The sequence below is a fragment of the Drosophila santomea genome, chromosome 3R (genome assembly GCF_016746245.2).
Source record: "Drosophila santomea strain STO CAGO 1482 chromosome 3R, Prin_Dsan_1.1, whole genome shotgun sequence".
NCBI classification, from domain to species: Eukaryota; Metazoa; Arthropoda; class Insecta; order Diptera; family Drosophilidae; genus Drosophila; species Drosophila santomea.
Genome location: NC_053019.2, coordinates 5,138,556 through 5,151,889, shown reverse-complemented (window position 1 = coordinate 5,151,889; position 13,334 = coordinate 5,138,556). Strand labels below are relative to the sequence as shown.

Sequence of the window (13,334 nt, the reverse complement as noted above, 5' to 3'; positions counted from 1 at the left end):
GAAAATTGTTACTATTGTGATTGTGTATAGTCTGATATCAAAGCATAGAGTTAAAATAATTAAAGCTTTCCTTTAAAAACAATGGTATATGTAAATATTAAAGAAATTATAGATGTAGTGACTTAATTGAAGATTTCCTAGCGTTTGAATAACGTAAATATTGTTAAATAATATGCAAAGAATTCTTGTAGTTTTGCCGAACTACAGTATTTTAAAGTAGTTAGTCATAACTTTCGATACGAGTCCCTGTTTCTTACAGTTTGAGAGTCACACTCTCCACAGAAGCCAAGAATTGGCGCCAAATGAATCTCTACAAAGCGACGCTCTCTTTCTCTCTCATTTCCCCCAATGAACTAGGAAAGCCGAAGGCTCAGAGACGAGCACTCGGAACCGAGTCCTTCGGGCCAACTTCGTGCGTTGAAAGGACCCGAGGGCTGGGGACTTCAGCGGGCCAAACAGTTTTCGACTGAGACTCGTGACGAACGGACGCGCGGCCAATGGCAAGCGGGCAGTGCGATTCAATCGGACCGCTTTTTGGGCTTCAATTCGATGAGAATTCGACTCCAGCGGAAGCGGAAATACGAATGCCAGCGAATTGCCAATGGCACGGCTGACATGTGTGCGTGCCGCGAGCGAGGATCGTCTAGTCGAGTCGAGTGAATAGAATATCCAGAAACGTGGATTGAAATCTTCGAGTGAAATCGGAGCTAAGCTGTAAATAGTGCCACTCAGAAAAACCAACAAAAATCAGTAGAGTGTGCTTTCTTCGCCCGAGATTTGTGCCACTGCATACTGTAGCCTATAGCCTATAGTATATAGTATATAATTTAATTTGCCAAATGTGTTGGAAAATTTCATGGCCCGGCGAAGGGGAAAGTGGAAAGCAAGGAAAACTCCGAGCAGCAGCTGCCAGTGCCGCACGGCTTACTGCTTACTGCTTATGCTGGTAATGGGTTAATGCGGTTGAGCACTCGCATGCCTTCACGCTTATCCCCCGTTCCCCTCGTCACCCGTCACCCGTCGCCCCACCGCTTCCATCGCACTTTGCTCCGAAAAAGCAAATATTTCATGTTATTTACCTAGGTGCGCCACTTTCGTTAATTGTATGCAAAAAAGTTGCCAGCATTGCTGGCACACTCTTCGTGTGTGTGTGTGTGTGAGTGAAGTGAAGTTTTTGGCTCAGGTTTATTCGCTACAACAACTTTCGGGTGGCTGGTTCAATTACAACCCCACAGCCCACGGCCCACAGCCCATGGCCCATCGCCTATCGCCTGCCGCACTATTTCCGCTCTAAAATTTGAGCCAACTTGCCGTTGCCAGCTGGGCTCCTCCTGGTTTAGTCCTGTTTCAGCAAAACCTGTTCCTGCGACGTTGCTGCGCCTCACTTAGTAAATAAATTGGCAATCGCATTTAATGTGAGTTTATGTGCGTCGCTACCTTGGGTTGACTGCTCCACTCGGCTCCTCTCGGCTCCTCTTCTCTGCCATTTGGTAGTTATTTTTTTCGGTTTCTTGGCTCGTGCTCATGTGCAAATCGTAAATTCACGTTAATGCCGAAATTTCACGTGATAATGACGTGATTACCTGGCGCACACACACAGGCCCACAATGTGGCGATCCCTGCACATTTCTCCATGTCCCCATGTCGCCTGCCTATCCTTGTCTGCCAGGACTTGGGGCATAAATACGTAACATCCAACTGGGAACTTGGTGCTGGTAACTGGGAACTAGTAACTGGTAACTGGGTACTAGGAATTCACTCGGCTGGCAGCTCAACTGAAAAATGAGTGCCCCTAAAATAGTTGCAATGCATTCAACTGAATCGGAGTGCGGTGGGAGTCCTGGCCGGGAATTTCTGGTTAGGCCCAAGCGTAAAATTGTTGGCGTAGTTCCCAAGTGCTGTTCAATGAGTTGAAGTTGAAATGGCTGCAATTGTTCAGTGCAACCGCTCCAATCGTAATCCATTCCAAATTAAAATGGTAAAGGGTTCTGATCTGATTTTTTAAAGCGTTGGCTAACTGTCTCAAAGTTTCTGTGCAATCGCGTAATTTGGCCGTATTCTTTGCGTTTTATTTGTAACTTTTTAATTACTTTTGAGTAGCGATTTGAACTTTGCGCCTGTCGCCCGTTTACACTCTAATTAAGCGGCCCATTCAAGGGCTCTGTATTTTGTATTTATATCCTTCTGCTACTGCTTCTGCTCCTGCTCCTGCTTCTTATCGCACCAGGCAAAGAAGTTCTCGGCTTTTAAATGCAGCTGTCCCAAGTTGGTGGCGCTTTAAACGTTCGCTGGCATTTCCGTTTCCGTTAAATCGCTCCTAAGCCAGTTTGTTAGTTTTACCTTGACATTTTATGCAGTTTTTCTCGGTGTTATATGTATGTATTTTTTCCAGCTACCTTTTGTGTGCCTTTGTTTTGCTTGTTACCTGCGCGCAATTTTTCCAGTTACACAGAGAAAATAATCTTAAGGAAATGGCGAGATTATGATATCATCCAACTAATATTTGGATGCGTAAATAAAGGCTTCAAATAGCTCAGCCTAAGCCAGTGGTGTCAATAAATAAATAAATGTTAATAAATATGTATAATTAAAGAAGCTCGATTTCTTTCATACATTATCGAAAACTATACGTTTTCGCAAAAATAAATTCATGAACATTGCTTTCTGACTTCTTACTCTGTGGTCAATATTTAGCTACTTTTTGTTTTAGCGCCTTGAATGGAATGCCTTCTTGGGCAATAAAAGAAGTGGTTCGAGTCCGCAACTTCAAAGTGAATTATTTCGCCGTGTGTAGTGGCAATAGCAGCAGCTGCTTGTGGAACAACTTTAACAATATTTGCTTTGCTGCAACACTCCCCCGCCCCGCCCCCTGTTCGGCGATCCGTGGCCTTTGTTCGTCCCCGGACTCCTTTCACTTTGAGTTCCCTGCTGTCCGCACCCGAATCATGAATCATTTCTACCGCTGCACCCACCAACTCTCATCAGCTCCTGCCGTTCTTTTGGCCACATCTAAGTGTTGTTTAATGCAGCTTTTCAACTCATTCGCTTTGACATACACGTGTGAGCCGGGTTCTCGGTTCTCGGTTCTCGGTTCTAGGTTCTAGGTTCCGGCTTCCACTTTCCACTTTCCACTCTCCTCTCCACTTTCTACTTTTTATTTGCCAACCTGCCAACCTTGCAGCCTTTGCATGTAGCATCAGATTTGCTTATGCAAATGCGTCGGCGAGGAGGGGATTTGCCATTCGCCATCGCACGTCCTCGATCGAAATGTTTACGGTTTCTATTCGAAGAGGGCTGATGTCATAGCTTGTCGATAGCCGGTTTAAATAATTGCCACCGCAATAAATTATTAAATCAACAACAATTGCTCACTGGCCGGCCAAAGGGAATCAATCAATGCTTTTTTGTGGGGGGAGTCGAAAATCGAGTGAAATAAAGTGATGTGGAGTGGATTCATAAGCTGACAAAATGCCAGCTCACTCCACGCACCGTAGGTGTATTATAACGAGTTTCATGACAGCAATTATGTGAGGTCGGCACCGCACTCCTCCTCACACACACACACACCCGCAACTGTGAATACTTATTATTACGCATACGCAGTGGTGGCGGAGAGGGCTAATGTGTGGTTTGGGGGTTGCTTTTCGAGGGCTTTGTAATCGATATTACAATGGCATTGTATGCTGGCAGTAGAGCAGTACAGCAGTACAGGTATTTTTTCTGCCTTTTTATCGCTCCTGCATCGCGTTCAATGGATCTGGGCATATAATCGAAGGGGTCGTGTTTGCCCGGGGGAGTTGACAATGCATGTTTAATGTACTTGGCCAGTAATTTGTAATTAATAATACATGAGCTGCATGTTGTCGCCCGTTGCCCGCCGCCTGAGATTTTACCATATGCCAGTGCAATCGGCTTTTGCTTTGGCTTTAACTCTGGCACCCACATGCAATCTATACCTACGTATAGTAATAATTCGTTGCCTACATTCCTGCGTTCCCCTTTGATTTCACTTCGATTTCAGTTGAGTTCAATTCGTTTTGATTCCGTGTTACATGTCGGCAGTTTGCCATGTGCCAGCTGCCTGACAGCCAGATCACCCAGCCAGCTGCTGTTGGTACACTTTATGTCATTTTTTGATTTATGTGTGATTAGTATTGGCTGTCCTTCGTCTGTTCGGCTGTCAGTCGGAGCCCAGAATGGGGCAAGTGAGATTTTCCATTTGTCTGGCTCTCTTGCCAGTTGTCATTTCGTATGAATACATTACAAAATCCGAAGTCTGTCTCCGCTTCACCCACTTTCAACGGCTCTCGGTTGACTTTTTGTTCCAGCAGCAGCAGCAGTGCAGCTGTAGAAGTCGAGGTCGGATTCGGATTCGGATTCGGTTTCACCCCTTGAATTACACGCCTCGATGTTTCTGTAAAATGTGCAAATGAAGTCGCCGTAAGAAATTCCCAGGCTGACACACATGGAGCGAGAGACTTGAACAATATAAACAATGACAGGCCATAAAATATGCAAGCACCCTAAATACCTGCAAGGCCCTAGGTGGATTCTGATTCAGTTTCAGTCCTTGTGAGCGAGTCCCTCGATTCCATTCCCTTCCATTCTTCCTTCCTTCGACTGGGAACTGTGTTTGCTTGCCCAATTCCAATTGCTGATGTAAATGTCAGAATAAATAATAAATACACTGTGCTGTGCCTTCAATTTCATAACGCAGCGCAGTTTCGTGACTTTAACGAGGCTTTAATTTCAGAGATTATGGATTTAATCCGCTTTTAATTACAGGCAACGTTCCTGCTCTGCTGCTCATGCTGCTCCTGCTGCCGATGGTTGTGTATAATTAAAGTATCAAATGTGTTAATTGATTATGCAATTAGCGGACCGGGCGTGTTAGTTAATTAAGCGGCGATGAATAAATTTATGGTATTTATATATCCATCAATGGGCTCCACTTACAATCGCCATGAGTGGGGGAGAGGTTTATTCAATTACGAATGCCCGCAATTGAGAGCACTTGAACTATTAGTTTATGTGCCGTAAGCATTCATTCATTCATTCGCATTCAGATGGGAAACTCCTAGGACTCCTCCTCCATGCTTCCTGCTTCCTGATTCCTGATTCCTGCATTCTCCTCTCTCGCTTCTCCTTTCTCCTTATCCTTTCCGGAGAGGGAGCTTCTTTCTTTTCGTATTGCTGCTCCGCTCCGCTGTGCTCTCATTTATTCATACGTGCGCTTATTGCAATGTTCATTGCTTCATATTCATTATGGCAATGGAGCAATGTGCGTTCGCTTTTCCAGACAAGAGCACGTGTGTGTGTGTGTCCGATACGTTCGATAATCCAATAAATATTTATGAAGCACTTTATTGGAACAACACTGAATTACTTTATGGCAGACGTATGTATGCATGCCCGTCCATACGGCGTACACACGTGTCTACTGCTGCCATATGCAGCAGATCCAGGAGCAGAATCGGCCGGAGCAGGACCAAAAAACTAACAACCGAGCTACAGCAGCTACATGCGGATACGAGAAACAAAAAAGGAACTATATACTCGGCATTTGGTGGAGTGCGACTCGAGCTGTTCGAGCTATTCGAGCTGCTGCTCCTCCACATATTGCTCATACGCACCGGGGTGCGCTTTGATGCGGTCACTTTGGCCAGACGTGGCTGGTTGGCATTTTGGTTTTTAATATTTTTAAGAGCCCTGTCTGTAGACTCGACTCAACTGCCGTCCAACACTAATTGCCTCTCGTTCCCCATAAATGAGTTCTTGTCTGTGTGCGTATGTGGGCAGCACTCATGTTTAAATTATAGACTGTCGACTCAACTCAAGTGATTTGGAGGTAAACTGCTGCTGCAGTTTGTTGACCCAATTAATCTGCCGAGCACTAAGCACCTGGGCGAAGACGGTTTATATCTATGCACAGTTTGCATTGTTAAGTTTCCGTCAGGGGTGTGATTGTGTTGAAATGACGTTTGCTTTACGACCCCACAAGTCCAGCGATATGTGTACAAATAGATATACGAGTATATTTAGTGCATCCTGGAAATGACAGCGATTGAATGATTTAGGCTTGTTTAGGATTGCTTGCTGATAATCAAATTTGAATCCATAAGCCACCAAAATGAATTTAAATCAAAACTAAAACATCGATTTTTACAGTTGGCGTCGAGCAAACGGCGCTTAATAAAATAAAAATTGTCTACTCTATTAAATATTCCTTTAATTTAAAATTAAATTTTCTATATAAACCGTTTGATAAGTCCTTTATTGTTGGTGGTTCGGTTATGTTAAATAAATATTCTGGTATGTATAGGATTTGCTATGAGTAAATAATTCTGCAAATTGGATTCTGACCTGCAAACAAGAAATCTATTTTAATTATTGTTATTCAGCTTATTGCTAAAAATAATAATAAATAACTGGCGCATTAGCCTGCCATTATAGGCGCTATGTTATTTCCCGGTGACCATAGGTAATTCTATTATTTTGACCGCATCTGTGATAGTGTTTTTTTGCGATTTCCCGCTGCTAAACAAATTTAAAGGCAAACATAAGTGAATGCACCAATGAATACGACAAAATCAATGCAAGTGCAAACATTAAATGGCAACTCGACAATGACAAACAACAATAGCTCCAAATATGAATGATGTGATGGGGCTCGACAGGGGGCGTGGCTGTGGTGGGAGTTTGTGGGGATGGGCTTCACCCTCGCTTCTTGGCAGCGAGTTTAAAATTATTGACCAAATTTCGGGCAAACATACCGCAAAAACGAGCACAAGAGCAAACTATGGGAACAATGCATAACTGGGTCAGTTTGACATGTCGTTGTCGCAGCCATTCCTGATGGCCTCTAGCCCTCTCTTTCGCTCCATTAGCGCCCTCCCTTTCTTTTCACTGTCATCCATCTCCCTCGCACTCCGTCCGCCATATTTGGCAGAGCATGTGGATGTGGACTCGGAGGACGGGGCATGGCCGACGGAATGGGGACGAATGTCAATGCATAAAATTCATTCAATGACTTTTGCAGCTATTTTTCTTCCACTTTCATGATGGGGCATTGCAGGGTGGCTAAGCCAGGGTGGATCTGCAAGGGGCGGTCCTGGAAGGGCAGACAAATAAATTGCAAGACATGCAATAAGACGAGGACGAACCGAATGTGTGTCTAAGTGTGTCTCTGGCTTGTCTAGCTGAGGAGGGCAGCTGCTTCTTGTATGCAAATAAAATTGTACACGAAATTGACTTTATGCAGGCGCCCATATGAACTTGCACACACTCATATATACATATACATATACATCTATATAAATGCATATATATGTATATATATACATTAGGGTGGACCGGTATAACCATTCTAGTCACATTTTTTCATGATTTCGGTAAATTGTGTTATTTTACACTTTGAAAGCCAATTCAACTAAACCAAACTTGCTTCTGGTAAGATCTGATTTGCATACGCGGATAAGTACTTATGAGAAGCGATGTTTCAAATTAAACCATTGAATTGGGAGCATATAGCAGCTCACAGCGTATTCCGCGCACCAGAGGTCCATCCGCCGAATGTGAGTGTGTGCATATTTTGTGGAACGTTAGTGCGAGACATGACTTTGACTAACGTTGCTGCCGCATGGAAATGGCACCATGCCGCACGCCGAGGCAGCCGAAGCCCAGGCCTGGACCCGATCCCGATCCCAATCCCAATACGTAACAAAAACCCAAACCGTGCCCCAAGCCCAGGCCCATGCCACATTGGAGTCTCCTCCATGCCACACGTTTCCCCGTAATCATCCATTACCCTAATGCCAGGTCCATGTGCCCAGGTCCCTCGAGTGTGCAGCAAGTGTGTGTGTGTACACTGGCCGATTGGATTATGCCTCTAACCTGCGTACACTGCTCGACTTTTCGTGGCCTTCGCTGCGACATTTATTAATGATGCGACCGGAATTTGTATTTTGGCCCACTTGGATGCAGTTGCGCAGCCCCAAAACTATTTGCGTAATCGTTTTAATTGGCCCATTAAGGGGGCAATCGATCGATGTGGGCAAAACTGTAGAATCGAAAAGGGCAAAGAACTAAATCCAAGTCCTTCTGCGTCACTTCAACTGCGGGCAATTAGGGTGAGCCACACTCCTCCTCCATTCACCAGCTATAATTTAAATGTTTGATTCATTTTCCAACCCATCCCGGTGAAAATATTCGTGTACCTCTGACGACATCTGCTGCGATTCTCAGATAGTTACACGTACATTGTGGTGGGAGGGTGGCGACCTGAAATCAATACTCATAAATTAAAGTCATAAAATGGCAACACACCAATACAGTAATAAAGCAATACAGTAAATATAAATAGAAGCCAGACACGAATTTTCAAGTGCCACCATCACTCTGCACGTCGAAATCAATCGATTCACGTGTCGTACTGCCTGTCATTCCCTGGCTGAGCTTTGAAGAAGAATATGGTTCGAAAGGACAAAGTTTAAAGCCAATGTAGGAAACCTAAATCGAACAAGAGATCTAAGTGCGCTTTCTAATTACCATGTGTACTGCGATGCTCTCTGTGAATTAAGGCGAGATGAGATGGCTGGGACATCAGGAATCTGGATCAGGACAGGTCGCACAAGTTTACGATGGCAGGGCACTTGACAGCAACCGCCGACGCGACCTTCAGGCCCATTTAAACTTTCACAAGCAATAAAAATCGCCCTACATAATACATGAGTCCCCGTGTTACTACCCCGTGACAGACAAACAGACAGGCAGCCAAAATAAGTTCGCTGGGCTTGGATTCGTGGCTTTACGTCCAACAAGCCAGAACGCACTGAAATGCGGAAAACAAGTTTTGCATTTGAAGGGGCAAACATTTGCACACTCATTACAGATCTGATTGTTTATCCGCCGACTGCCCCAACTTTCGCCCCATTAAAGTTTCATTCGAGTTTCGCTCTAGCCTGTGATTATGAATGCAGTTAACCAGAAATTTGACTTTGGTCAACCCGAGGAAACTTTTCCTATGAAAGAGTTGGCTGCTTTGGCCGCTAATCCGCATTATGGTAACCAAATTTAGGCCAACCAAATTTCCTGGTTAAGGCCTAAGAGATACGATAATAGATTACAAAGTTCTGTACTTTATATAACTTATTTCATACCTTTGCCTCGTCGTTTTCACTATTTAACCTAATTTAATCAGGGATGCCCCGTAACTTTAGAGGAGTTAATTACCCCGGATCACAATTAACTTTGCTGTCGGGTACTTTGCGGCTCGAATTGCATTTGTCATGCATAGAAGACGTTCCGGAAGGCAACAAATGTCACTCGACACTGCGTCATTGTTGTGACGTCAAGGTGCAACCGCATGAGAAGGAGCTCTCAAAGGACTGCGTGGAAGTGGGAAGTGGATGTGGAAGTGGAGAAGGGGGAGGGCTATCAAGTTGTTATGTTGCACATAATTATATCAGAGCCGCGAAAGTTTCTCGACAATTTCGTTGAGTGGCACTCAGCCAGCAGGCGAAGGAGGAGCAACTTTTATGAGATCCTGACACTGGCAGGCGGCTAATTAGATATTCTATCGTCCTATTTAATGCACTCGACTCCCGGCCAGCATTCTAGGGATTCTTAGCAAAGTGTTGTGTCACTTCGCCCCGCTCGCCTAACTTCCCTAACCCCTTTTGCCTGCGATTGTTATTGCCGGACTTAAGAACTAAAGAATTCCAATTTAAATCGAATTTCGGCATGGCATGTGAAAGGCATGTGGCATTCTCTCTATTTTCCAGGCCAAAGCCTTGCCAAGTGTGTCGATGCAGTGACTCGGAGAGCTTGACATACAAATTTGTGGTACATTTATTGGCTTGTTTGGTCAGCCCACACACACATATGTATGTATGTAGATAGCCAGGAGATAAAGAAGGCGGGGTCCAAGGGGCAAGATATTTAAATGTTAAGCTGGCTCTCAAAGTCAGGGGCCATTGACACACATATTTGCCCAGCTGGTGAGCTGAGACCGGACTTTCGGTTCCGCTCCAAGATCCTGCCAGTAAGTCCTGGCCATGGCCGTGCGGTCGAGTCCTGTGCACTCTAATTTGCTTTATTTATTACACATTACCAGACCAGACCAATTGCAGGGCCGAGGCCACTGGCACAGATGGCCGCCTTTTGGCTTCAACGATAACTTATGCTAAAAGTTGAAACTTTAAATAAATAAACTTTGAGGCGGGGGCGGAGGCGGAGGCGGAGGCTGTTCCTGCTCCTTCTCTTGTGCTGTGCTGTGCTGGGCTGTTCACACGTAACAATTTGCGAGGTAAACATGGCTTTATTTTAGTTTCAATTTTCGCTTCGTTATTTTTCCACACACACACACTTGTACACAGACAAAGGGCGACTGTTTGTTTTTAGATTGCAGCAGCGCGTTGCATGTTGTCTTTGCCCGTCGCCGCCGTCTTTTTGCCGCCATTTTACGCTCGTTATGGCAACACTTTGGCTCAAAAGCAAACGACAGCCCTGAACACATCTCAAACGGCGGCCGCGTTTGCACAGCGAGAAAAAAGTCAGGAGCATTGGTAAGAGAACGATCCTGCTCCTCTGCCGAAGGAGGCAGCTGCGGGCTGCCTAGATGGCTGGATGGCTGCAAAAAATCATTTCAAGCAGAAACAACAAGGGAAATGCGGAAAACGCCTTCGCGCCTCTCCTTCTACGGGGGCCGCTTTCCACTCACAGTCACAGTCACATTTTCCACCTAACCCCCCGGCCGTTTGTTTGCCTGCACTCGCTCCGTTGACTAGCAACTTTCGTCGCCTCGGCCTTCGTCCTTCAACCTCCTGCCACCCACACACCAACACACTCACACACCCACGAAGCTGACGTGATTGACTGCACTGCGACGTGTCTGATTCACAGAGAAAAAAGGTGGAGGTCTATAATTCTCGCTTTAAAATGTTTCTTGGGCTGCACACAAACGATGAAAATGTTTAATCCCACTTGAAAATCCAAAGAAGTTTGAGTCTTGTGTTTTTATTTGTAATTGCCAATGTTTTAAAACTAGGATGTCGAGTCGAACAAATAGTGTGCAATCAAAAAGAAAGGTCGTACATAATAATATTTACTTGATTTATTTTCGAATTTACAGATTGTAAGCTGAATTGATTTTTCACCGTGTTCCTTGTTTGCCTTTTTTCTTGTCTGGTAATAATTTTCCTTTCCCGCTCCCAAAGATGCGTGTTGCATTTGCCTGTCTGTCGCCGGGATTTGTTTACATGATTGCGCACAAGAGGAGTGGCTGGCCCTCCACTTTTCCTTGACTGCTTACAGCTTTTCCCTTATTCTTGGCCCGCTGCATTAGCACTCGAGTGTTTGCATTTCCTTTGAGCCAAATCGCAGCAAATTATATTTTTATTGATTCGGCAAACATTTGAGCTGCGCGATTTGCCCGATAAAAGCCCTGCTAGAGTGGCAAAGTGAATTAATTTTCCCGCTTGGGACTTTACAGTTTGCATTGGTCTTGGCGATGATGTGCACACTGCATATTGCGCATACGCCACCGACACGCGGACTTAGATAGCGGAGCGGTAGAAGCAAAAACCGCAGAAGCAAGAAACCGAATAACAAAAAACAACAGCAACAACAGGATGAGGAAAGCGGCGGTAGCCACAACTTTTCGCATTTACCAAAAACTTTTCAACATTTTCTTGTTACCCGCTTGTCTTCTTCGTTTTGCAACATGGCCATAGACATAGACCCACTGAGCAAATTGTAAATGAAAAAGTTTTTATGTTATTCAGTGTTTGCAGAGGGCGGAACCGCCGTCTAGCCCTCTCTTTCTCCCCTCTCGTGCCGGCTCTGTCTTTCCTGTGCTGTTGTTGTTGTTATTGTTTCTGTTGTTGCTGTCGTTATTGCTGCATTATGTCTATTGTTGTCTATATACATTTTTGTCGAAAGTAATTGTAAATGCTGTTCATAGTTTGACTGTCGACGTGATGTCCCTGTCCTCTTTATATTCCCTTTTGCATTTTCTGTGCCACTCAATTCGGGAGTTTTCCATTGCCCAGTTTCCCAGTTTCCCAGTTTCGCAGTTTTCCTAATGCATCCATGTTTTAAAGTCAACATTGTCGCATTTGGCAAAGAAAGTTTGTTTTTAAATGCTCGGCTTAAGTCCCTGAATATTATTTTAAGGCAAGCGAAAGTATTGCTGTTCTGCAAGTGAAAAAAACATACACCAAAGCTCAAGGCATGTGCGAACTACGAAAACTGAAAATAATGCCGCACTGTGCTCAAAACGTAAATTAAGCCACCAGCGACAGTGGTGCAAAAACAAATAGAAAAAACCATCTCTTACCAACATTTGAAGTGGCGGACGAGGAGACTACTACGACCACAACATGACCCGCTTTCGCATAAAAAACCTGAAAATCCTCTCCTGCTGCCTCAGCCTCTGGGTGGTGCTCTTCGGCGGAGCCCTGCACCTGGCGCAGGGCAGCGAGTTCCCCGAGCGCGAGTGCTGCGACCTCACCACCACCTCCACGGTGGGTCCGCTGCCCATGCCGCCCGCCGCGCTGCCCACCGACAAGTCGCTCTCCTCGGCCACCACGGCCTTGGAGACGGATCTGGCCATCGGACGATCGGGTAAGTGGTGCACTCGGCGCACTGGAACCAATAACGCCATAAAAGATGTTTCAAAAATACTCATAATTTAATGAGCTATTTAACAATAAGTACATAATAATAATACTTGACCTTCCATTACAATTTTCATTGATATAGTAAAATATTAATTATATATATTTAGGTCGAACTTAACTCTTTGATTCAATTTTTCTGCTTTTCTCTTTGGTGGCAATATGTATCTTTAGAAACAGCCACTTTTCTTCGACTGCATCGGTCGGCGGCTTGCGGTCCGTTGCCTATTCATAGTGCCACTAAAAATGGCCCGTCTAATTGCCAAGCGATATTTAATGGCTCAATGAGCAGCAGGACTCCCCCAGAGGGTTCGGCAATAGAGAGATAGTGGAGGACATCATCATCACTAACGCTCCAATTAACACAATGACCTTTCGCCAGCCATCGATGCAGCTGAGTGGTCCCAGAGCACCCACGCGGCCACCAGGGGGTTAACTTGGTTTTTTGCCATGTTCCCACTGCGGTGTGGGAACAATTTGAAATTCAAAGCAAACGTCAGCCGTAAAACAATTTATATTCACTTTGAATTGCGGTTTTGATTCGCATTTTATTGTGCGGCATGCGGCACGACTGCCAGATATATAGACAGACTGGAAGGATGCAGTGCGGATCTAGAGGGTTATGGTACGTGTGTGTCTCAGTTTCTTGCTGCCAAG

At 44.9% G+C, this 13,334-nt stretch overlaps 1 protein-coding gene across 4 annotated transcripts in view; it reads left to right on the top strand.

Annotated features, from left to right (window-relative positions):
* The first annotated feature begins 490 nt into the window (after positions 1-490).
* The window catches only part of LOC120451268, a 73,168-nt gene continuing 60,324 nt past the window's right edge, over positions 491-13,334 (top strand). For all 4 annotated transcript variants that reach the window (XM_044006284.1, XM_039634802.2, XM_039634801.2 and 1 more), the window contains exons 1-2: positions 491-794; positions 12,175-12,624. In XM_044006284.1, coding sequence (XP_043862219.1) covers positions 12,381-12,624 — 244 coding nt within the window. In that variant the 5' untranslated portion in view covers positions 491-794; positions 12,175-12,380. The remainder of the gene's footprint in view (positions 795-12,174; positions 12,625-13,334) is intronic.